Here is a 26,459-nt window from a genome sequence, read left to right as displayed (position 1 = left end):
GGACACCCGAAGGGCTCTTGGACATGTTTACAGCACTCGCTATAACCTGTAATGTCACTGGAGAGAGGGCCATTGGTGTCAATGGAGAGAGTTGGAAACACTGGGGTGTCTGTGGTGGAGGAAAAGCAGAAAATCCCCAAATGAAAGCTTTCACTTGGGTATTGGACAGTATGGTGTTCATGGAGGACACTCGAAAGGCTCTGGGACATGTTTACAGCACTCGCTATAACCTGCAATGTCACTGGAGGGAGGGCCTTTGTTGTCAATGGAGAGTGTTGGAAACACTGGGGTGCCTGTGGTGGAGGAAAAACAGAAAATCCCTGAATGAAAGCCTTCACTTGGGTGGTGGACAGTATGGTGTTCGTGGAGGACACTCGAAGGGATCTTGGACATGTTTACGGCACTCGCTATAACCTGCAATGTCACTGGAGGGAGGGCCACTGGTGTCTATGGAGAGAGTTGGAAACACTGGGGTGTCTGTGGTGGAGAAAAAACAGAAAATCCCCGAATGAAAGCCTTCACTTGGGTGGTGATTGGAGGGTGGTCCATTGGTGTTTGTGGAAGTGAGAGCTTGTCTGTGTGAATGGACACCCCAGCCACACACATGCATACATATTTTCCCTTTTATTATGTGTATAGATAGATAGTATTTTAGTTTCAATTAAAATGACGGAACGTTGCTCTCCATTCAAGCAAGAACCCGAAGCCGAATCCAAGGAAAACAATCGCAAAGATTTATTGATCTTTTCCATTGTTGTTTTGTAACGGAAAGCATAAAAAGGAATGACGTGTGAGGAGCAAAAAAGGATGAGGAAGAGACTCGACGGGGGAAAGAGAGAGTCCGTCCTGCATTTTGCATAGTAGAGAAAAAGGAAGAGAGGAGGAAAGGGAGACAAGACGGGAAATGGAAATCCTGGATTTGGGGGACCTCCCCATGTTACTTGCATAGCGGAGGGGTCAAACAGCGACCCTCTCCCAGTTGTGCCCAGTATGTCCCTGAGATCCCAGTTCCTGAGAGGCCTGGTGCGGCGTCCTGAGGGTTTGATCGGCGCAGGAGGTTCACAGTGATGCATGGCATTTGTTGGGGGGTGGGTGGGTGGGAGAGAGTGTGGAGGAAGAGGTCAAGGTTGGTGGCCGTCACCCGGGGCAGGGCTGTCCGGAGGTGCTGGCCAGGTCCAGGTCGAAGTCGGAGAAGGCGGCAGAGTCCATGGGGGTCTCGGCGGCCCTTTGGAGACCCAGGACAAAGTCCACCGGCTGCTTGCGGAGGATCTCGGCGTCGAAGGTCATGCCGCGGAAGAAGAGGTGGCCGCGGAAGTGGTGCAGGTAGCGCAGGCGCCGCTGCGGATCCGGGCACAGGAGCTGGGCAGGCAAGGAACCACACAAGTCGGTCAACAAGAGTCTCATTCAAATGCCTTCACGTTACAGATATCATCAAAATGAAAGTCACACTCTAGTCAAAGGACCCTATATACTCGAAGATAATCCAAGTTTTTTAAATCTCTTTTTGGGGGCTGAAAAAGCCTCCCCCGGCTTATAATCGGATCAAGGTCAAGCCAGGCAGCGGAGCCTGGAGACTACAGTATGTTTTCTTTTCCGAAACCTCCCTCCTCCGCTTCTCCTCCCAGGCTGGAGTTATCTTATTTTTTCATTTTGATGTATGTTTTCAAAAGCGAAAGGAGAGTGAGTGAGAGCCTCTTGCAAGCCAGGAAGAAGAAAAAGATTGCATGGGTGTAAGGCAGGGGTCCTCAAACTTTTTAAGCCGAGGGCCGGTCCACAATCCTTCAGACTGTGGAGGGGCCGGCTTATCATTTGAAAAAAAAATACAAACAAATTCTGATGCACACCGTACATGTCTTATTTGTAGTGCAAAACAACAACAACAAAAGAACAATACAATATTTAAAAATGAAAACAATAGTAAACAACATAAACCTATCAGGATTTCAATGGGAAATGTGGGCTTGCTTCTGGCCAATGAGATAGTCAAGTTAATTAAGATTGTTGTTGTTGTGTGACTTCAAGTCATTTCAGACTTTGGGCGAGCCTAAGTCTAAAATAATTTATTTATTCATTTACTACATTATTTATTACATTTATATCCTGCCCTTCTCACCTTCTCACTCCAGAGCAACTGTATGTACATACAATATATTATATTATTAGCATAGGACAATATTAGCATTATATATTACTATATTGAACTATACCACTATACTGTAATATTATATGTAATATATAACATATAATTAATATTATTATATGGTATTATTAGTATTATATTGTATGAAATGATAATATTATTATCAATATTATATGTATATACAATATATTATATTATTTAAAATGATATAAAAATATTCTATTATAAATGAGGGCAGGGGCCAGGTAAATGACCTTGGAGGGCCGCATCCGGCCCCCGGGCCTTAGTTTGGGGACCCCTGGTGTAAGGGGAAGAAAAAGAGAGACTCTTGCAAATTTGCAGGATTTATTATTATTATTACTACTATTATTGTAAGAACGTTTGAGTCAATAGTGAGGGAAAGGAGAGCAAGAGAAGGTGTGTCTTTCTTTTTATTCCTAAGGAAACAAAAATGGGGTGGGTTTTTTTGGAAGAGGAAGGGAAGTTTTAAAAAGCCTTTTCTGGCTACTTCGAGAAAGGATAAATAAAAGAGGTGGGAAAGGGGAGGAGAAAAGAGGCAAAAGTTGTTTTTAGGAGGGCTTTGCTTGCATTTCTTCTTTGGGCAAATACGTGCCTCAAAGCTTGTAAATAATAAATAGATTTCCCCCTACAAATAGATTAATTTAATATACAGTAGGGTCTCACTTATCCAACACTCGCTTATCCAACGTTCTGGATTATCCAACACATTTTTGTAGTCAATGTTTTCAATATATCGTGATATTTTGGTGCTAAATTCATAAATACAGTAATTACTACATAGCATTACTGCGTATTGAACTACTTTTTCTGCCAAATTTGTTGTCTAACATGATGTTTTGGTGCTTCATTTGTAAAATCATAATCTAATTTGATGTTTAATAGGCTTTTCCTTAATGCCTCCTTATTATTCAACATATTCGCTTATCCAACATTCTGCCGGTCCGTTTATGTTGGTTAAGTGAGACTCTACTGTATGAATTTTCCCCTCATATGTTTGCAAGTCTCTGCAAGTCCTATAAAGATATAATTCTCTATATATAGAGCAATGTCTAGATAGATAGATATTAATATAGATATAGGCCTTTTAAATATGCACACACACACAGAGATGTAAACATAGATAAATGGGACTTGCAAATATTGCAGGAGGGAAATGCACAGAGGATTTACAAACTTTTCAGGGGGGAAATGCAAATGAAAAATTAGTATATATAATTATAGAGCTATTTCTAGCTCTGCATTGATTATATAGGCATTGAATGTTTGCCTGTTACTATGTTGGAAGCCGGCCTGAGTCCCAATGGGGAGAGAGATAGAGCAGGATACAAAGGAAGTTGTTGTTATTATTATTCATGATGATGATAATGATTATAAAGTTATTGTTCATACCATATTGTTTTTGTTGACCCTACTTATGCACTTACAGAGTTAGCTTACTGTTTTTCTTTAAAATACGGTAAATATTCAAAAAAGATTTACCCCACTTATGCCTCAGTTAATGTAATTTTATTGGTATCTATTTTTATTTTGAAATTTACCAGTAGCTGCTGCATTTCCCACCCTCGGCTTATACTCGAGTCAATAAGTTTTCCCAGTTTTTTGTAGTAAAATTAGGTGCCTCGGCTTATATTCGGGTTGGCTTATACTCGAGTATATACGGTACTTTCATTACAGATACAGTAGAGCTCCAGTTAACCGACTTCCGGTTAACCGATACTCTGTATTATCCGTGCCCGTACATGTTGCTAGGTAGATAGCAAGCTACCTAGCAATGCGCAGGAGCGCTTCTCTAAGCCAAGTGCTCGCTGCTCCGCCAATTGGGAGGTGCCTGTGCCCATTGCTAGGTAGCTTGCTATCTACCTAGCAACATGCACGGGCGCCTCCCAAGGGGCGAGCACTTGGCTTAGGAAAGCGGCTGTGCATGTTGCTAGGTAGATAGCAAGCTACCTAGCAACGCGCACGGGGCGCTGCCTTCAACCAGCTTGCCGGATAATAGGGCCTCCCTATTATCTGTCAGATCCGGTTATTCGACATTCGGCCCGCCCGTTTATGTCGCTAAGATCAGAATCACACACAAGTCGATCGACTAGAGATAAAACTAGAGTCACACTTAAATCCCCCAAATGACTTTTCAGTATCATAAAGATCAAGGTTTTCCCCTGATGTTAAGTCCAGTCGTGTCCGACTCTGGGGGTTGGTGCTCATCTCCACTTCTAAGCCGAAGAGCCGGCGTTGTCCATAAACACCTCCAGGTCATGTGGCAGGCTGTTACCTTCCCGCCGGAGCGGTACCTATTGATCTACTCACATTGGCATGTTTTCGAACTGCTAGGTTGGTAGGAGCTGGGGCTATCAGCGGGAGCTCACCTCGCTCCCCAGATTTGAACCGTTGCCCTTTGGATCAGCAGGTTCAGCAGCTCAGCAGTTTAACCCACTGCACCACCGGGGACTCATTATAAATACAGTAGAGTCTCACTTTTCCAAGACTCACTTATCCAAGGTTCTGGATTAGCCAAGGCATTTTTATAGTCAATGTTTTCAATACATCGTGATATTTTGGTGCTAAATTCATAAATACAGTAATTACAACATAACATTACTGTGTATTGAACTACTTTTTCTGTCCAATTTGTTGTATAACATGATGTTTTGGTGCTTAATTTGTAAAATCATAACCTAATTTGATGTTTAATAGGCTTTTCCTTAATCCCTCCTTATTTTCCAAGATATTCCCTTATCCAAGGTTCTACCGGCCCGTTTAGCTTGGATAAGTGAGACTCTACTGTACCATTAAAACGAGAGTTACGTTTGAGTCAATCAAAACCTTTTCATTATAAACACTGCCAAAGAGAAGTCAATCAAACACCTTTTGGTTACACATGCTGTCAAAACGAGAGTCAAGCACCAGTTGATTAAAGTGAGAGGCATGACAAACACCGTTAAGAGTCATTCTCAAGCTGATCAAGCGCCTCTTCGTTACAAATTTGGGACATTTCAACCAAGGAAAGCAGAATATATCTCGAATTTTGTAAATGAAATACGAGCAGCAGGACCAGATCCATGGAAAGAGGAGGTCCGGCGAAATGCGCTCACCTCGCTGAGGAGAAGGCGCAGCCCGAGGCCGAGAGAGGAAGGGATGACGTAGCTGCAGCTTTTCACACTTTCCAGCATGGAGATGTGGTCCTTCTCTGGAGGAACTGGGAACTGTGGAAAACAGAGAGATCAAGGGGAGAGACTAGAACTGCGTCTCCCAGTTCTTGTATAGCTGCGTATAAAGGCACTGAATGTTTGGCGTATATGTGTTCTGTGATCTGCCCTGAGAAGGGCGGAATATAAAGACTGTAAATCAGTAATTCCCAAAGTGGGTGCTACCGCCCCCTGGTGGGCGCTGCAGTGATCCAGGGGGGCGGTGATGGCCACAGGTGCATTTGGGGGCGGGGCCAGGGGAGGGGCGGTGCCTCTTCCCAAGTGCCAGAGACAGGGCTGAGTCCCTGAGGCGCCTGTTAGGACACAGGGGGCGGAGCTAGAGGAGTGGGTGTGACTTCTTCCCAAGTGCCTGAGACAGGGCTGAGCCTCTATATCTCTCCTGAGGTGATTGTGGAACACAGAGGGTGGAGCTAGGGAAGGGGGCGGGGCCTCCTTCCAAGAGCCTGAGACAGGGCTGAGCCTCTATACCTCTCCTGAGAGGCCTTTGAGGACTAAAGGGCGGGGCTGGGGCGGGGCATGGCTTCTTCCCAAGAGCCTGAGACAGGGCTGAGAATCTATACCTCTCCTGAGGCGATTGTTGGGACACAGAGGGCGGAGCTAGGGAAGGGGGCGGGGCCTCCTTCCAAGAGCCTGAGACAGGGCTGAGCCTCTATACTTCTCCTGAAAGGCCTTTTAGGACGAAAGGGCGTGGCTAGGGGCAGGGGCGGGGCCTCTTCCCAAGAGCACGAGACAGGGCTGAGCCTATGTATACCTCATAATATCTGAAAAATATGCACCACGATAAAGGTTCAAAACATAGAACATAGAGCATCATATACATAATAATGTTAACAATAATACAAATAATAATACAACTGATGATCAAATTCTGTCAGCTGTAGTGACACACGTTCGCAACTTACAGAGTATAAAGATTTATAGACTGCAATCATCCAGATTTAAGTTTTCAGTATAAAACATATATCAGACATATATCAACAAGACTTCAACTAAAGTTTGTTAGCAGCACAGTATGTGTACATTCAGTCTCTTCAAAATGGCATGTAATATGCTGTAAAACTAAATACATCAGTGTACAAATCAATTGGCTCAAACCTGGCTTGGAGTCAAAACAAATCAAAGTCTCTGTAGTCTTGGAGTAGTTCTATAGGACTCCTCAGGATGTAAATGCAGTGAATTAGCCGTAGCTTCAGTTTGTAATAAATGTTGCAGTCGTTTACAGTTCCCAGCCAGGAAGCCTGGTCAAATAGATGTTATTTTAGAGTGGCTGGCTGTGAGCCGATGTAAGATGTTTACTACTGGTTCCCAGGTTTACTCTTTATACTCTGTAAGTTGCGACTGTGTGCCACTACAGCTGACAGAATTTGATATATTTTTCCTAGAAAGCGGGTGGTAGGCCAAATAAGTTTGGGGACCACTGCTGTAAATAAATCATGTCATAGAACGGAGAGGATCCATAATCCGTACCTTCCCAGTTGCCAGTGCAAACAGCAGGATCCCCATGGACCACCAGTCGGCTGGATGGGCGTATGGACCGCCACTCAGGACTTCCGGGGCTGACAGAAAGGAAAAGGAAAGAATTTTTTAAAAATTGGATTTGATTTATGGAAATGTGGGTTTTTGCCTCCTAAGCTCTAAATTTTCTGGATGTTAAGAGGGAAAATGACCAAAAATATGCAAAAGCAAGATATAGTTGAGCATTCAGCTCACAACAAGCAGAGCATGAAGTGCCATGTGGCTGTAAGATGGCACTTCATGGTCTGCTTGCTGTGAGCTGAATGCTCAACTATAAGTATCTTCCTTTTGCATATTTTTAGATGCTTCACTGTTTTGGGGTAGTTTCCCCTCTTAACATCTGGAAAATTGTAACACAACGAAGGAGCTTCAACAGGACTCCGAGGCAGGGAGTTTCACCGTTGAACGGCTCAGATGGAATCCATATTCCTGCCCTATTTTTGGACTGTCGATCGCATTGCTGTCCTGTCCTCACCCATATATTGGAGGGTCCCGCAAATGGTATAGGCCCGTTCGCCACAAGCCAAATGGCGCGAAAGGCCAAAATCAGTCAGCTTCAGATGCCCTGCGGAAAAATAATGCAATTGTAATGCTATGGAGCATTCACTTTTTTAGACTACAAGTCCCATTAATCAATAATAATAATAATAATAATAATAATAATAATAATAATAATAATAATAATAATAATAATAATAATATACATCACAGAGTCCTAAATGCTTGGGAAGTGTTCGACTTGTGATTTTGTGACACGAAATCCAGCATATATATCTTGTTCGCTGTGTCATACTATGTCATTGTGTCAATAATAATAATAATAATAATAATAATAATAATAAGTGTTCCACTTGTGATTTTGTGATAAGAAATCCAGTATATATATCTTGCTTGCTGTATCATACTATGTCATTGTGTCAATAATAATAATAATAATAATAAGTGTTCGACTTGTGATTTTGTGATAAGAAATCCAGTATATATATCTTGTTCGCTGTGTCATATTATGTCATTGTGTCAATAATAATAATAATAACAATAAGTGTTGGAGTTGTGATTTGTGACACGAAATCCAGCATATATATCTTGTTCGCTGTGTCATACTATGTCATTGTGTCAATAATAATAATAATAATAAGTGTTCGACTTGTGATTTGTGACACGAAATCCAGCATATATATCTTGTTCACTGTGTCATACTATGTCATTGTGTCAATAATAATAATAATAATAATAATAATAATAATAAGTGTTCGACTTGTGATTTTGTGATAAGAAATCCAGTATATATATCTTGTTCGCTGTGTCATACTATGTCATTTTGTCAATAATAATAATAATAATAATAATAATAATAATAATGTCTTCGACTTGTGATTTTGTGACACGAAATCCAGCATATATATCTTGTTTGTTGTGTCATACTATGTCATTGTGTCAATAATAATAATAATAATAATAATAAGTGTTCGACTTGTGATTTTGTGACACGAAATCCAGCATATATATCTTGTTCGCTGTGTCATACTATGTCATTGTGTCAATAATAATAATAATAATAATAATAATGTCTTCGACTTGTGATTTTGTGACACGAAATCCAGCATATATATCTTGTTTGTTGTGTCATACTATGTCATTGTGTCAATAATAATAATAATAATAATAATAAGTGTTCGACTTGTGATTTTGTGACACGAAATCCAGCATATATATCTTGTTCGCTGTGTCATACTATGTCATTGTGTCAATAATAATAATAATAATAATAATAAGTATTCGACTTGTGATTTTGTGACACGCAATCCAGCATATATATCTTGTTCGCTGTGTCATACTATGTCATTATGTCAATAATAATAATAATAATAATAATAATACTTTATTTATATTCCTCTCTGTCTCCCTGAGGGGACTCTGAAATGAATCATTCTCCAAAATAAAATTGGAAATATTGGGACTTTCTGGTCTTTTAAATCCGTCTGAATGAGTCCTAAAATTTGGCATACAATTTTGGGTTGATTCTGGGTTAATGTTTTCCTTGCCATCGATAGACCATACCTTGTTCATCCAGGAGTATGTTTTCCATCTGCAAAGAAAAAAGGGCAAGAAACAGATTAAAATCAATGGGAAAAGCCAACCAAAGGGCCAGGGTCTAACTGGATTAAATGTTCCACTAAAAAGAAAACAAAGGAGACCAGAAGAAGAAAGACAAAACTCTCCTAAAAATGCTTGGAAAATAATAATAATAATAATAATAATAATAATAATAATAATAATAATACAGTAGAGTCTCACTTATCCAAGCTAAACGGGCCAGCAGAACCTTGGATAAGCAAATATCTTGGATAATAAGGAGGGATTAAGGAAAAGCCTATTAAACATCAAATTAGGTTATGATTTTACAAAAAAAGCACCAAAACATCATGTTTTACATCAAATTGGACAGAAAAAGTCAAATGTTGTAATTACCGTATTTACGAATTTAGCACCAAAATATCACGATATATTGAAAACATGGACTACAAAAATGCCTTGGATAATCCAGACCCTTGGATAAGCAAGTCTTGGATAAGTGAGACTCTACTGTAATAATAATAATAAGACTTTCAATGTGATGTCCTGGCCTAATAGAAACCCAAACCAGAGATATTTTCCCACAATTTCCACCCCCAAATCGCCCCCTGCGTACCTTGACATCCCGATGGACGATGCCCAAGTTATGGAGATAAGCTGGGAAAAAAGGAATTGAGATAAATAAGAGAGAGAAAGTCTTATCCACCATTACAACTCCATACATATTGGACTATAACTCCCAGAGTCCCCTGTAGGGACTAATGGGAGCTGCAATGCAAAACTATTTGGGGTGACACTGGCTTTTTGGGACAACTGTTTAGCTTCCAAGATCAGACGCAATCCTGTAGATACGAATACCAATGTTTTTTTCATATTATGTTGACATCTACCCAACATTTGACATATTAGATACACTCACAAAACACACATCTATACACATAATAAAAGTGAAAATGTGTATGTATGTGTGTGGCTGGGGTGCCCACTTACACAGACAAGCTCCCACTTCCACTAACAGTTTTAGCTCCCACTACTCAGGAGACTCCAATGGCCCCTCCCTCCAATGACATGACTTTTTCAAATAACCCAGGCACCCTGCTCCAAAGAAAAGCTGAACATCAATTATAATAAAACAAAGGCGATGGTGTTCAGAAAAAGACACTCACAGTTCAGATGGTCCATTGGTGGCCATCAGGTTGAACAATGCAGGGAATTTAAGTATCTGGGTGTATATTTTTCATAGACTTTATCATGGAAGCCCCATATAGAACACTAGCTGTGCCCGGCCACGCGTTGCTGTGGCGAAGTATGGTGGTATGGGAAATAAAGTATTGAGGAATTGGTGGCAGTTAAGGTAAAGGCTTTTCCCCTGACATTAAGTCCATTATAAATGGGTTATATAGCTGCATGGAGGAGCCTTGAGTCTACACTGCCATATAATCCAGTTAAAATCAGATAATCTGTATTTTATAGGCAGCGTGGAAGAGGCCTAAGTGAGGCCTAACTCTGCCTGTCCCCTGACTGAGTGGGTTGCTAGGAGACCAAGTGGGCGGAGCTTAGCCTTCTAACTGGCAGCAATTGGAATAAAAACAATTATTCCTCTCTCTCTAATTAGGACTTTATTTTTCTTTTCTTTTTGTTGTATGAACGTAGAGGCATGGATGAGGGGTTGTGCTGCCAAGTTTAGTGTTTCTGGGATGGGTAGTTTTGTTGTTTTGTCCTAGGCCGAAATTTCATTACCCTTGTTGAATGTGGATATTGGGAATATTAAGGTGTCTGATCATGCTATGGTGCCAGCTGAAATTATTTTAAAATGTGACTATGATAAGATGAGAAGATGGAGATTAAATACAAAAATTTTGAATTACAAAGAAATAGTGGATAGAATTAAAACGGAATGGCAAGAAGTTTGGGAAGTATCAAAAGGTACATTATGGGATGCAATGAAATCGGTAGCGAGAGGGTTGTGTAGAAAAGAAACAATGAACTTGAAAAGAAGGCAAGAAGATAGGAAAAGGAAATTGGAGAAAGAAATAGGAGAGTTGGAAAAGGAATATGTAATAAAGAAAAATATACAAATATATACAAAGCTAAGGGCAAAGAAAGAGGAACTGGATAAAATGGAAATAGATGAGGTACAAGAAAATTTAATATACTTAAGAAGGGAATTTTTTGAGTTCAGTAACAAGAATTCCACACAATTCCACACAAAAAAAGAAAATGGAAAATACTATAAATATGATAAAAGATAAAACAGGTAAAATAAGTAGAGCGATGAAAGAAAAATTAAATATATTTCAGGAGTTTTATAGCGACTTATATCAGACAAAAGCTGGTTGTACTGAGGAAATTAGGAAATATGTGGAAGAAAACTGGGAGTGTAAACTGGAAGAAAAAGATAAGGTGTTATTGGAACAATCTATTAAGAGGAAGGAAATATATATATATCTCTCCATATAATATATTTCATAGGGGCTCACCTAGCACCAGGACCAGCTCCGTGGCGAAGAGGCGCAGGACGGCTTCAGCAAAGCGGCCCACCGACTTCCAAAGGGAGTAAAGGTCTCCGATGCTGCAATAGGAACACACTGGCGGAAGGAAGGATAAAGGTAGGGAGAGATCAACATGTAAACAACATATAAACTCCATTGATATTGTATGTGGTTCTTAACATAGCTAGGGAATTGTCGGAGGTCTGGAAACTCTGTCTTTAAGCAGAGGCTGGATGGCCATCTGTCAGGAGGGCTTGGATGGTGTCTTGATGTGAAAGGGAGTTTGGACTTGATGGCCTCTGAGGGTCCCTTCCAACCTTAGGATTCTATGACTGTATAGCTTTATTTCTCCATAAACATGCTAATATGATGAATGAACTCAGTTAGCGTTTAATGAATGAACTCAGTTAGCGTTGTCATGGATTGGATTAAGGCTTTTTCACAAGGTCTGATGGACGATTGGCATATATACAGTAGAGTCTCACTTATCCAAGCTAAATGGGCCGGCAGAAGCTTGGATAAGCAAATAACTTGGATAATAAGGAGGGATTAAGGAAAAGCTTATTAAACATCAAATTAGGTTATGATTTTACAAATTAAGCACCAAAACATCATGTTATACAACAAATTTGACAGAAAAAGTAGTTCAATACACAGTAATGTTATGTTGTAATTACTGTATTTACGAATTTCGCACCAAAATATCACGATATATTGAAAACATGGCTTGGATTATCCAGAGCAGGGGTCCTCAAACTTTTTAAGCTGAGGGCTGGTCCACAATCCTTCAGACTGTTGAGGGGCCGGATTATCATTTGAAAAAAATACAAACAAATTCCGATGCACACTGCACATGTCTTATTTGTAGTGCAAAAACAACAACAACAACAGCGAAAGAACAATACAATATTTAAAAATAAAAACAATTTTAACCAACATACATTTATCAGGATTTCAATGGGAAGTGTGGTCCTGCTTCTGGCCAATGAGATAGTCAAGTTAATTAGGGTTGTTGTTGTTGTTGTTGTTGTTGTTGTTGTGTGCCTTCAAGTCATTTCAGACTTTGGGTGAGCCTAAGTCTAAAATTTATTTATTTATTTATTTATTATTTACTGCATTTATTTACTACATTTGTATCACACCCTTCTGACCCCAAAGGGGACTCAGAGTGGCTTACAAATTATATGTACATACAATATATTATATTATTAGCATAGCACAATATTAGCATTATATATTACTATATTGAACTGTACCACTATACTGTAATATTATTAGTAATATTATATGTAATATAGAATATATAATTAATATTATTATATGGTATTATTATTAGTGTTATATTGTATTACATTATAATATTATTATCAATATTATATGTATATACAATATATTATATTATAAAACTGAGGGCGGGGGCCAGGTAAATGACCTCGGAGGGCCGCATCCGGCCCCCGGGCCTTAGTTTGGGGACCCCTGATCCAGAGGCTTGGATAAGCGAGGCTTGGATAAGTGAGACTCTACTGTATTTGGTGTTGCACTGTGTTAAATCTTTTATATATTGTATTTTACTATGTTATTTAACTATTTTAACTGTTTTATTCTTATTTTATTGTATTATGGTGTACTGGTAGTGATCCTGCCAGTTGTGTAAGCCGCCCTGATTCCCCTCGGGGAGAAGGGCAGGGTAGAAATATCGGAAATAAATAAATAAATAAAAATAATATCTATGGAGCTGGATGGCCATCTGTTGGGAAGGCTTGGATGGTGTCTTGATGGCAGAAGGGAGTTTGGACTGGATGGCTTCTGGAGTTCCAATGCTTAAGATTTTATTACTCTATAGCCTTGTTTCTCTATAAACATGCTACTATCTATTATTTATTTAGTTATTTTCTACATTTATATGCCCCCCTTCTCACCCTGAAGGGGACTCAGAGCGGCTTACAAATTAAATTTACATACAATATTATATTATTAGCATAGTACAATATTGGTAACTAGCTGTGCCCGGCCACGCGTTGCTGTGGCGAAGTATGGTGGTATGGGAAATAAAGTATCTTATATTATCTGCTTAGAACTGGATTATATAAGGTCCCTTCTACACAGCTGTATACAATGCACACTGAAGTGGATTATATGGCAGTGTGGAGTCAAGATAATCCAGTGCAAAGCAGATAATATAATATTATAAATGGGTTATATAGCTGTGTGGAAGGGCCTTGAGTCTGCACTGCCATATAATCGAGTTAAAATAAGATAATCTGTATTTTATAGGCAGTGTGGAAGAGGCCTAAGTGAGGCCTAACTCTGCCTGTCCCCTGGGCTGCGTGGGTTGCTAGGAGACCAAGTAGGCGGAGCTTAGCCTTCTAACTGGCAGCAATTGGCTAAAAACAATTATTCCTCTCCCTCTAATTAGGACGTTATTTTTCTTTTCTTTTTGTTGTATGAACGTACAGGCATGGATGAGGGGTTGTGCTGCCAAGTTTAGTGTTTCTGGGATGTGTAGTTTTGTTGTTTTGTCCTAGGCCGAAATTTCATTCCCCTTTTATATATATGCTAACTTTGCCGGGCCACGCGTTGCTGTGGCTTATGGGAATCCTTTGTTGGCCAGGTGGAATAGCAGTGAATAGCCTTGCAGTCTCAAAGCCTGGCCGTTTTCTGGAGTAGCTGGAGCTTTTTGTTGTATGAACATAGAGGCATGGATGAGGGGTTGTGCTGCCAAGTTTAGTGTTTCTGGGATGTGTAGTTTTGTTGTTTTGTCCTAGGCCGAAATTTCATTACCCTTTTATATATATAGATAGATTACAATATAATATTATGAATATTTATTTATTTATTTCTAGCATTTATATTCCACCCTTCTCACCCGGGGGGACTCAGGGTGGCTTACAACAATTGGCAACATTTAATGCCAAGAACATAATATTACATTTTATTTTATTACGTATTTTTTATTTTATTATTTTATTACGCGTATTTTTTTTATTACGCATTGCTGTGGTCAAAGAACATAACATTTATATTTTATAATTATAACATATTGTATATGTATATACAATATGTTATAATCTATATACAGTAGAGTCTCACTTATCCAAGCTAAACAGGCCAGCAGAAGCTTGGATAAGTGAATATCTTGGATAATAAGGAGGGATTAAGGAAAAGCTTATTAAAGATCAAATTAGGTTATGATTTTACAAATTAAGCACCAAAACTTCATGTTATACAACAAATTTGACAGAAAAAGTAGTTCAATACACAGTAATGTTATGTTGTAATTACTGTATTTACAAATTTAGCACCAAAATATCACGATATATTGAAAACATTGACTACAAAAATGGCTTGGACTATCCAGAGGCTTGGATAAGCGAGGCTTGGATAAGTGAGACTCTACTGTATATAAAAGAGTGATGGCATCACGGCGACCCACAAAACAACAAAACTACAGGCCCCCCAACCTCGAAATTTGACAACACAACCCATCATCCACGCCTCTAGGTTGATACAACAAAAAGAAAAGAAAAATAAAGTCCTAATTAGAGAGAGAGGAATAATTGCTTTTATCCAATTGCTGCCAGTTAGAAGGCTAAGCTCCTCCAACTTGGTCTCCTAGCAACCCAATTAAAAATAAAAAATACACTAAAAATTGATACAATAAAATACCATAATAACAGAAAATAACTAAAAATAATAAAATAATAAAATATAAATAAATATAAAATAAATATAATATAAAAAATATAAATAAAAATATAACTTACAATAAAATTAATTAAAAAAATGCAAATAACGTCAAATAAAAATTACACAACCATTTTTAACCAATACCACCACCACTTTGGCACAGCAATGCGTGGCTGGGCACAGCTAGTAATCTATATATATAAAAGAGTGATGGCATCAGGGCAGCGGACAAAACAACAAAACTACAGGCCCTCCAACCTCGAAATTTAACAACACAACCCATCATCCACGGCTCTAGGTTGATACAACAAAAAGAAAAGAAAAATAAAGTCCTAATTACAGGGAGAGGAATAATAGTTTTTATCCAATTGCTGCCAGTTACAAAGCTAAGTTGGTCTCCTAGCAACCCACTCAGCCCAGGGGACAGGCACAAGAGTTTGGAGAGACCCCTAAGGGCCATCCAGCCCAGCAGAACACAATCCAAGCATTCACAACACATGGACAACGTATAAATGCTATACAATACTACACAGGGACATAGACCCCCCTCTACCCTCACCACTTTCACAGGACACAAACAACCAAATGCATACTAAACATAAAGACAACCATACAACAGACATTCAATACCACCACAACCTCAACAATTTCTCACCAACACCACCAGACAACGCCACAGCAACATGTGGCTGGGCACAGCTAGTTCTTATATATTACAGTAGAGTCTCACTTATCCAACGTTCTGGATTATCCAACGCATTTTTGTAGTCAATGTTTTCAATACATTGTGATATTTTGGTGCTAAAGTCGTAAATACAGTAATTACTACATAGCATTACTGCGTATTGAACTACCTTTTCTGTCAAATTTGTTGTATGACATGATGTTTTGGTGCTTAGGGTTGTTGTATGTCTTTCGGGCTGTGTGGCCATGTTCCAGAAGCATTCTCTCCTGACGTTTCGCCCACATCTATGGCAGGCATCCTCAGAGGTACCTCACAACCTCTGAGGATGCCTGCCATAGATGTGGGCGAAACGTCAGGAGAGAATGCTTCTGGAACATGGCCACACAGCCCGAAAGACATACAACAACCCTGTGATCCTGGCCATGAAAGCCTTCGACAACACTTTTGGTGCTTAATTTGTAAAATCATAACCAAATTTGATGTGTCATAGGCTTTTCCTTAATCCCTCCTTATTATCCAACATATTCACTTATCCAACGTTCTGCCGGCCTGTTTATGTTGGATAAGTGAGACTCTACTGTATTGTAAATCTATGCGGTCGGATGGCCGCCTGTCAGGAGGGCTTGGATGGTGTCCTTTTTTTTTTAAACTGGATAGCCGCTTCCAGCTCTAGGATCTCATGATACTATGCTCCCGCCTTGCTCTGCATGAGATTAAATGCTCTCCCATTGTCCAGATGGATTTGTACATAGGGGATATAAATCTCTTGATCCTGTGCATGGGGGGGAAGCGGGGGGGAGGCCCAATCTGTTCCCTCTTTTACAAAAGCAGGGTTGGAAAAGGCCTAGGAAGGGCTGGCCGGCCGTATTGCGGTCACATGCGTGGGTGGCTCGTAGGGAGGGATGTTTACACGGCTCTGGCCGCTGCCGCAGGGCACCGATGGTCACTCACGGATGAAGAGGTGGCGCTGGCCTTGCCACGTGTCTCCCACGCAGTGGACAAAGGGGTGCCGGACCTGCCTCTGCGGGACAGAAAGGGGACGGGAGTGAGCAGAAGGACCCCCAGGTGGTGGCCCAAAAGGGGGTCCAAAGCGGGCCCAAAGGGGCAAGAAAAGGGGGTCTGCAATAGCAATAAAATGCAGTCCAAAGTGGTAATACAAGGGGTTCAGAAGGAGCAATCAAAGGGGGTTCAAGGGGACATCAAAAGGGAGTCAAAGGCGCAATAAAAAGGGGTTCAAAGGGGTATCAAAGGGGGTCCAAAGGGTATTGTATGACTGTACGTATATATATTACTTATATCTAATTTCTTTTTCAATCGGGGTTGTTGTATGTCTTTCGGGCTGTGTGGCCATGTTCCAGAAGCATTCTCTCCTGACGTTTCGCCCACATCTATGGCAGGCATCCTCAGAGGTTGTGAGGTATGGAGAAAACTAAGCAAAGAGGTTAATATATATCTGTGGAAAGTCTAGGGTGAGAGAGGTCAGTGTGAATGTTGTGTAGTTAATCACTTAAATTAGCATTGAAAAGCTTATCTGCTGTCTTCTTCCTGCCTCTGGGGCATCCTTTGTTTAGAGTCGTTAACTGCCCTTGGTTGATTCATGTCTGGAAATCCTCTGTTTTCAGAGTATTGCTTTTTATTTACTGTTCTGATTTTTGAGTTTTTTAATACTGGTAGCCAGATTTTGTTCATTTTCATGGTTTCTTCCTTTCTGTTGAAGTTGTCCACATGCTTGTGGATTTCAATGGCTTCTCTGTGTAGTCTGACATGATAGTTGTTAGAATGGTCCAGCATTTTTGTGTTCTCAAATAGTATTCTGTGTCCAGGCTGGTTCATCAAATGCTCTGCTATGGCTGATTTCTCTGGTTGAATTAGTCTGCAGTGCCTTTCATGTTCTTTGACTCTTGTTTGGGCAATGCTGCGTTTGGTGGTCCCTATGTAGACTTGTCCACAGCTGCATGGTATCCGGTAGACTCCTGCAGAAGAGAGAGGATCCCTCTTGTCCTTCGCTGACCGTAGCATTTGTTGGATTTTCTTGGTGGGTCTGTAGATAGTTTGTAGGTTGTGCTTCTTCATCAGCTTCCCTATGCGGTCAGTAGTTCCCTTGATGTATGGTAAGAACACCTTTCCTCTGGGTGGATCTTTGTCTTGACTTCCACAGATATATATTAACCTCTTTGCTTAGTTTTCTCCATACCTCACAACCTCTGAGGATGCCTGCCATAGATGTGGGCGAAACGTCAGGAGAGAATGCTTCTGGAACATGGCCACACAACCCGAAAGACATACAACAACCCTGTGATCCCGGCCATGAAAGCCTTCTTTTTCAATCCTTTTCTTTGTTCCTACTGTGTACTAGGGATCTTCTCCTTACTTTCTCTGCTTTCTTTTTTCTTTAAACTTTTTTATTTATGAGTTTTTGTGATACATACCCTGTTTCCCTGAAAATAAGACATCCCCGAAAAATAAGACCTAGTAGAAGTTTTGCTGAATTGCTAAATACAGTAGAGTCTCACTTATCCAACATAAACGGGCCGGCAGAATGTTGGATAAGAGAATATGTTGGATAATAAGGAGGGATTAAGGAAAAGCCTATTACACATCAAATTAGGTTATGATTTTACAAATTAAGCATCAAAACATCATGTTTAACAACAAATTTGACAGAAAAAGTAGTTCAATATGCAGTAATGCTATGTAGTAATTACTGTATTTACGAATTTAGCACCAAAATATCACGATGTATTGAAAACATTGACTACAAAAATGTGTTGGATAATCCAGAACGTTGGATAAGCGAGTGTTGGATAAGTGAGACTCTACTGTATAAGGCCTCCCCCGAAAGTAAGACCTAGCAAAGTTTTTGTTTGGAAGCATGCCCAGCGCCTGCCCAGAGCATGCAGGATTGGTAAATGTACATACCAGTTGTACATGGAAATAATGGTAGTAACAAGAAAATCTTGATAGGATTCACAGTTTGTCTGGTTATGCTGGTTTGTGATGACAACTACTGTAGAGTATATAATAAATGTTCATTTTTTTGTTCAACAATAATTGTGAATTCTTCTCCATTGAAAAATAAGACATTCCCTGAAAATAAGACCTAGCACATCTTTGGGAGCAAAAGTTAATATAAGACACTGTCTTATTTTCGGGGAAACACGGTAGAATAAAATAATAAATGTGAAAGAACCTCTAGATTACCAGCAAACTCCATTATTCCAACACGAATGTCCGATAAACTTACATTCTTAACATAGGAATGCAAAGCAATCCAAAGGCAAAAAAAAAAATTCCCCCCCAATTCTCCTTCCAGACCTTTTACATGACAACAACTTTTCTCTCTAAGTGTTATTCATTTTTGCGGCACCCTTGGGTACATTTGAGTCCTAGGGTATTTTCTTGCAATAGTTTATATTCAATTCATGTTTTCTTTGTCCATATACTCTCTCAGTAAAGACCAGTTTGTCTCTCGCATTGTTGCATTATCCCGTTTTAGAATTTGGGTTAATAAGTCCATATTTTTAATGTCCAAAAGTCTCAGAAACCAGTTTTCTTTTGATGGTATTTCTTGTGTTTTCCACATTTTTGCCAGACATATCCTGGCTGCCGTCACCATATATGTAAAGAGCTTTTCTATATTGTAGTCCGTCTGAAAGTCCGTTATTCCTAATAGGAAATACTCCGGCTTAAAACCAAATTTCTTTTTGATTATTTTCTCCATTTCTTTGTGTATTGTCTGCCAATATCTTTTAACATTCTTACACCTCCACCACATATGCATAAAATCACCTATATGCTCCCCGCATTTCCAACATTTGTCATCCCCTTTCCCTTTCCCTTTGTTCATTTTGGCGAGCTTATCTGGAGTGAAATACCACCTATAAAATACCTTATACCAGTTTTTCTTTATTTCTACCGCGTATGTATATTTAATATTTGTTTTCCATATTTTTTCCCACTCTGACATGTTTATCGTATGGCCTATCTCTCTTGCCCATTTCGTCATCACCTCTTTGACCTGCACTTCTTCCGTTTCCCAAACTAGTAACTGTTGATATAATATTTTTATTATTTTCTTTTCTGATTTTAACATTTTACTTTCTCTGCTTTCTGATGTATTTATGGTCCCCTCTCCCCTTCCCCCATCACGTGGTGTTCACATCCATTTATTTTTGAGTGAATGCTCATCACTATTCTGTGTAAAACATGATATATATATATATATATATACACACACACACACACACACACACACACACTAGCTTTGCCCGGCCACGCGTTGCTGTGGCTTATGGGAATCCTTTGTTGGGCAGGTAGAATAGCAGTGAATAGCCTTGCAGTCTCAAAGCCTGGCTGTTTTCTGGAGTAGCTGGAGCTTTTTGTTGTATGAACGTAGAGGCATCAATGAGTTTAGTGTTTCAAGTTTAGTGTTTCTGGGATGTGTAGTTTTGTTGTTTTGTCCTAGGCCGAAATTTCATTACCCTTTTATATATATAGATATACATACATACACACACAGAGAGAGAGAGAGTAGAGTCTCACTTATCCAACACTTGCTTATCCAAGGTTCTGGATTATCCAACGCATTTTTGTAGTCGAAGTTTTCAATGCATCGTGATATTTTGGTGCTAAATTCGTAAATACAGTAATTACTACATAGCATTACTGTGTATTGAACTACTTTTTCGGTCAAATTTGTTGTATAACATGATGTTTGGGTGCTTAATTTGTAAAATCATAACCTAATTTGATGTTTAATAGGCTTTTCCTTAATCCTTCCTTATTATCCAAGATATTTGCTTATCCAACATTCTGCCGGCCTGTTTATGTTGGATAAGTGAGACTCTACTGTGTGTATATATGTATGTGTATATGGGGTCCAAAGGGGCATGAAAAGGGAGTCAAAGGGGCATCAAAAGGGTTACAAAACTCACACAAAAAAATCCCCAGCTATGCATTATTATTATTATTATTATTATTATTATTATTATTACTCGGAATGCTCCCATGGGAACCTCCTATCAGATGGGAATTCTCCATAGGCCTCTCCGGGGACCCACCTGGATGCTGACCTCTTCTTTGCACTGCTTCAGTGTGTCCCGGCGCAAAACCTCCACTTTTGGGACGACCTACAAAAAACGGGACAGAAGAATTGAGCCAAAAAGGGTGACCCCCCCCCTCCTTGCTTGAACGGTGGGATCCCAAGTTCTTATCTTCCAAGGCTCTTCCCAAACTACAACTCCCAGGATTCCCCTGCTTACCTACCTTGACCGCAAAGACCTGCCCTTGACCGCAGTCCAGGACCTTCAGTACCGTCCCAAACGACCCTTTGGCTACGAAACCCAAAATCTGCACGGGAAAATCAAAATATTCCATGGAAACGGCATCCTAAAAAATATAATTATTGGTTATTAGGGTCGTTAATATGACGCTGGACAAAGCAAGGGGTCCTACCTTGAGCTGGCGCTGCCCCACCGGCGGCCGGAGGGGAAATTCGGGGAGGAAAAGGGAGACGCACTGGGGCAGGCCCCGATCTGCTGCTGTTGCCGCCTCCTTCTTTTCCGCCCGGCAACTGATGGCCTCCGCCGGGACCCCTTGGCCCACTTTGAAGGGGTTCCGGGGACCCAAAGCTTTTTCCAAGCCCAAAAGCGCCCCTCCAACATTGGAAAGGAGGGCCTTCCAGCCTCGGACCCAAGAGGCGTCCGGCAAGAAGTTGGTCTCATTGCGGCCCTGGAAAAAAACAAAATAACAAATACAGTAGAGTCTCACTTATCCAACACTCGCTTATCCAACGTTCTGGATTATCCAACGCATTTTTGTAGTCAATGTTTTCAATACATGGTGATATTTTGGTGCTAAATTCGTAAATACAGTAATTACTACATAGCATTACTGCGTATTGAACTACTTTTTCTGTCAAATTTGTTGTTAAACATGATGTTTTGGTGCTTAATTTGTAAAATCATAACCAAATTTGATGTGTAATAGGCTTTTCCTTAATCCCTCCTTATTATCCAACATATTCACTTATCCAACGTTCTGCCGGCCCGTTTATGTTGGATAAGTGAGACTCTACTGTAATAACAATAATAATACACATTTCTGCTGCATAAAATGCATGTTATTTATTGCGTCAGAAGCGAATTGAGAATGCAGTTATAATGTATAGAAAAACCACAAAAAGAGTTTAAAACTTGGCAATATTAATAAATTCCCAGGAAGGATTTTAATTTATTTTAATGCATTGTAGGTGTACGCCTTGTCATATATATCCATGCTTTGTTCTAAATGCATAGCTATCACAGAGATATCATCCACATCATCAGTTTTAATTTGGGGTTGGTCTAGATGACCCTTGGGGGAACCTTTTGATTATATTAAAAGGGTTTTAATGTGTTTTAATATTAGGTCTTTATATATATATATATATATATGAATGATAATTAATATTATAATGGAATATGATATTATACTACTAATAATACAATATAATAATATTAATTATATGTTGTATATATTACTTATAATATTACCATATAATGATATAGTACAATATAGTAATTTAATACTTATATTGTGCTATGCTAATAAGATATAGTATGCTCATTTGATTTGTAAGCCGCTCTGAGTCCCCTTCGGGGTGAGAAGAGTGGGATATAAATGTAGTAAATAAATAAATACATAAATACACACACACACATATACTGTGTGTGTATATATGTACATGTGTGTGTGTGTATGTTTAATGGTCTTATGTTGTACTCTGCCTTGAAGTGGAGCAGCTAAAAAATACATTATTGTTGTTGTGTTTCTTTTGTTGCTTTTATGTTGTTGTTGTTATTATGCATGGTAATAATATTAGGTTCATAATCATGCATAGTATTTGGTGCTGGCATAACAAATATTATGTCAATAATAATACATAATATTATTGCAATAAATAATAATATTTAATAACAACACAATTCTATGCTATGCATGGTAATAATATTAGGTTCATAATAATACATACTATTTGGTGCTGTCATAGCAAATATTATGTCAATAATAATACATAATTTTATTGCAATAAATAATAATAATATTTAATAACAATACAATGTTATGCTATGCATGGTAATAATATTAGGTTCATAATAATACATAATTTTATTGCAATAAATAATAATAATAATATTGAATAATACAATATTATGCTATGCATGGTAATAATATTAGGTTCATAATAATACATTATAATATTTGGCACTGTCATATCAAATATTATGTCAATAATAATACATAATATTATTGCAGTAAATAATAATATTTGATAACAACACAAGATTATGCTGTGCATGGTAATAATATTAGGTTCATAATAATACATAATTTTATTGCAATTAATAATAATAATATTTAATAATACAATATTATGCTGTGCATGGTAATAATATTAGGTTCATAATAATACATACTATTTGGTGCTGTCATAACAAATATTATGTCAATAATAATACATAATTTTATTGCAATAATAATAATATTTAATAACAAAATAATATTATGCTATGCATGGTAATAATATTAAGTTCATAATAATACATAATATTTGGTGCTGTCATAACAAATATTATGTCAATAATAATACATAATTTTATTGCAATAAATAATAATATTTAGTAACAATACAATATTATGCTATGCATTTTAATAATATTAAGTTCATAATAATACATAATATTTGGTGCTGTCATAACAAATATTATGTCAATAATAATACATAATTTTATTGCAATAAATAATAATATTTAATAACAATACAATATTATGCTATGCATTTTAATAATATTAAGTTCATAATAATACATAATATTTGGTGCTGTCATAACAAATATTATGTCAATAATAATACATAATTTTATTGCAATAAATAATAATAATATTTAATAACAATACAATGTTATGCTATGCATGGTAATAATATTAGGTTCATAATAATACATAATTTTATTGCAATAAATAATAATAATAATATTGAATAATACAATATTATGCTATGCATGGTAATAATATTAGGTTCATAATAATACATTATAATATTTGGCACTGTCATATCAAATATTATGTCAATAATAATACATAATATTATTGCAGTAAATAATAATATTTGATAACAACACAAGATTATGCTGTGCATGGTAATAATATTAGGTTCATAATAATACATAATTTTATTGCAATTAATAATAATAATATTTAATAATACAATATTATGCTGTGCATGGTAATAATATTAGGTTCATAATAATACATACTATTTGGTGCTGTCATAACAAATATTATGTCAATAATAATACATAATTTTATTGCAATAATAATAATATTTAATAACAAAATAATATTATGCTATGCATGGTAATAATATTAAGTTCATAATAATACATAATATTTGGTGCTGTCATAACAAATATTATGTCAATAATAATACATAATTTTATTGCAATAAATAATAATATTTAGTAACAATACAATATTATGCTATGCATTTTAATAATATTAAGTTCATAATAATACATAATATTTGGTGCTGTCATAACAAATATTATGTCAATAATAATACATAATTTTATTGCAATAAATAATAATATTTAATAACAATACAATATTATGCTATGCATTTTAATAATATTAAGTTCATAATAATACATAATATTTGGTGCTGTCATAACAAATATTATGTCAATAATAATACATAATTTTATTGCAATAAATAATAATAATATTTAATAACAATACAATGTTATGCTATGCATAGTAATAATATTAGGTTCATAATAATACATAATTTTATTGCAATAAATAATAATAATAATATTGAATAATACAATATTATGCTATGCATGGTAATAATATTAGGTTCATAATAATACATTATAATATTTGGCACTGTCATATCAAATATTATGTCAATAATAATACATAATATTATTGCAATAAATAATAATAATATTTAATAATACAATATTATGCTAATAATACATCATTGCAAACCTCCCATAATGAGTTGAGACTTGGGCATCTCTCATTATGCATATACAAATAGGAGTCCAACACTGGGAATGATGCACTCTGTGCATGCTCAGGAACCCGCTGCTCACCTTTAGAATGGCGGGGACTTCTCCTCCTTTCCTCTCTTCTTCTTCTTCCTCCTCCTCCTCCTCTTCTTCCTCTTCTTCCTCGCCTTGCCTTTCTCCATGGCTGTTGCTGGCCCCCATCCCGGTCTGTGCCTCCTCGGCTACCCTTCCCACGGCCGCTCCATCCTTTAATCCGCCTTACGTAAACATTAATCCCCGTCCGCACCAGCCGCCGTGTCGCGCATTAGCCGCGGGGCAGAGTAGCCGCAGCCAATCCCGAGGAGCCAATCAGCGCGCGCTCCGAACGCCTTATGCAAATACAAGGGTTCCCCACTCCGCCAATCAAAGCAGCTCGCTAGCGGACAAACCACGCCCCCTACGTCATTCAAAGAGAGGCATTCCTCTCTTGCAGTGTCGTGGAAGCCACGCCCCTTCTGCGAAGCACAGCATTCGAAGCCACGCCTCTTTATGCAAAACCACACATTCCCTCCCCGCAGTGCATTCGAAAATACGCCCTTTATGCAAAGCAGCTCCACTGACTTCCAAACAGCCTCCCCGATGGAAGCCACGCCCTTTATGCAAAGCAGCACCACTGACTTCCAAACAGCTTCCCTGATGGAAGCCACGCCCTTTATGCAAAGCAGCTCCACTGACTTCCAAACAGCCTCCCTGATGGAAGCCACGCCCTTTATGCAAAGCAGCTCCACTGACTTCCAAACAGCTTCCCTGATGGAAGCCACGCCCTTTATGCAAAGCAGCTCCACTGACTTCCAAACAGCCTCACTGAAGGAAGCCACGCCTTTTATGCAAAACAGCCAAGCAGTGCCTTTTCATGTAAACAAGGGATTAAATATGGAAATCCTGAAGGGAGGAACACTCCCTCCCCATTTTTCAGCCTTCGCATATTTATTTACACACATCAATATTATTATTATGGCAAATCATTTAATTCTATATTAATATTAAATTTAAAATATTAAAAATATAATTAAATATTACATTTAATATTAATATTCAAATATTAATTTTTAATTATTTTAAAAATGTATTTAATTAGGAGTGCAAGCTTTCCAGGATGGGATTTGTAGTCCAAAGCAATTGGCTGCCCAGGTACAATAATAATAATAATAATAATAATAATAATAATAATAATAATAATAATAATAATAATGATGCTGGATTTCAAAATCCAGCATATCTATCTTGTTTGCTGTGTCATACAATGTCGTTGTGTCAATAATAATAATAATAATAATCACACAGTCCTAGACACTTGGGAAGTGTCCGACATGTGATCCAGTACAACAGCCAGAGTGTCTGCTGTGGACTCAACTTGTTGTGTTTCAAATAATAATAATAATAATAATAATAATAATAATAATAATAATAATAATAATGACAAAATTACGATCTGCCAACTGCAAAAGGCCACCCTACTGGGATCTGCACGCATCATCCGAAAATACCTCACACAGTCCTAGACACTTGGGAAGTGTTCGACTTGTGATTTTGCGAAACGAA

General features: G+C 38.1%; 1 protein-coding gene across 1 annotated transcript; it reads right to left on the bottom strand.

Moving 5' to 3' along the window:
- Nucleotides 1-711: 711 nt before the first annotated feature.
- On the bottom strand, nt 712-25,774 carry rskr (ribosomal protein S6 kinase related). Its single transcript, XM_062960292.1, has 12 exons — nt 24,963-25,774; nt 21,277-21,552; nt 21,088-21,171; nt 20,883-20,951; nt 16,774-16,843; nt 11,439-11,546; nt 9,575-9,615; nt 8,944-8,971; nt 7,358-7,447; nt 6,835-6,923; nt 5,254-5,364; nt 712-1,359 (listed from the first exon to the last, which is right to left on the bottom strand). Exons 1-12 carry the CDS (start codon nt 25,077-25,079, stop codon nt 1,138-1,140), a joined length of 1,305 nt encoding a protein of 434 aa, XP_062816362.1. The 5' UTR covers nt 25,080-25,774; the 3' UTR covers nt 712-1,137.
- Between the last annotated feature and the right edge of the window lie 685 nt (nt 25,775-26,459).

Source organism: Anolis carolinensis, unplaced genomic scaffold, assembly GCF_035594765.1.
Source record: "Anolis carolinensis isolate JA03-04 unplaced genomic scaffold, rAnoCar3.1.pri scaffold_7, whole genome shotgun sequence".
Taxonomy (NCBI): Eukaryota; Metazoa; Chordata; class Lepidosauria; order Squamata; family Dactyloidae; genus Anolis; species Anolis carolinensis.
The sequence above is the reverse complement of the archived record's forward strand: the minus strand, read 5'-3'. Positions and strand labels throughout refer to the sequence as shown.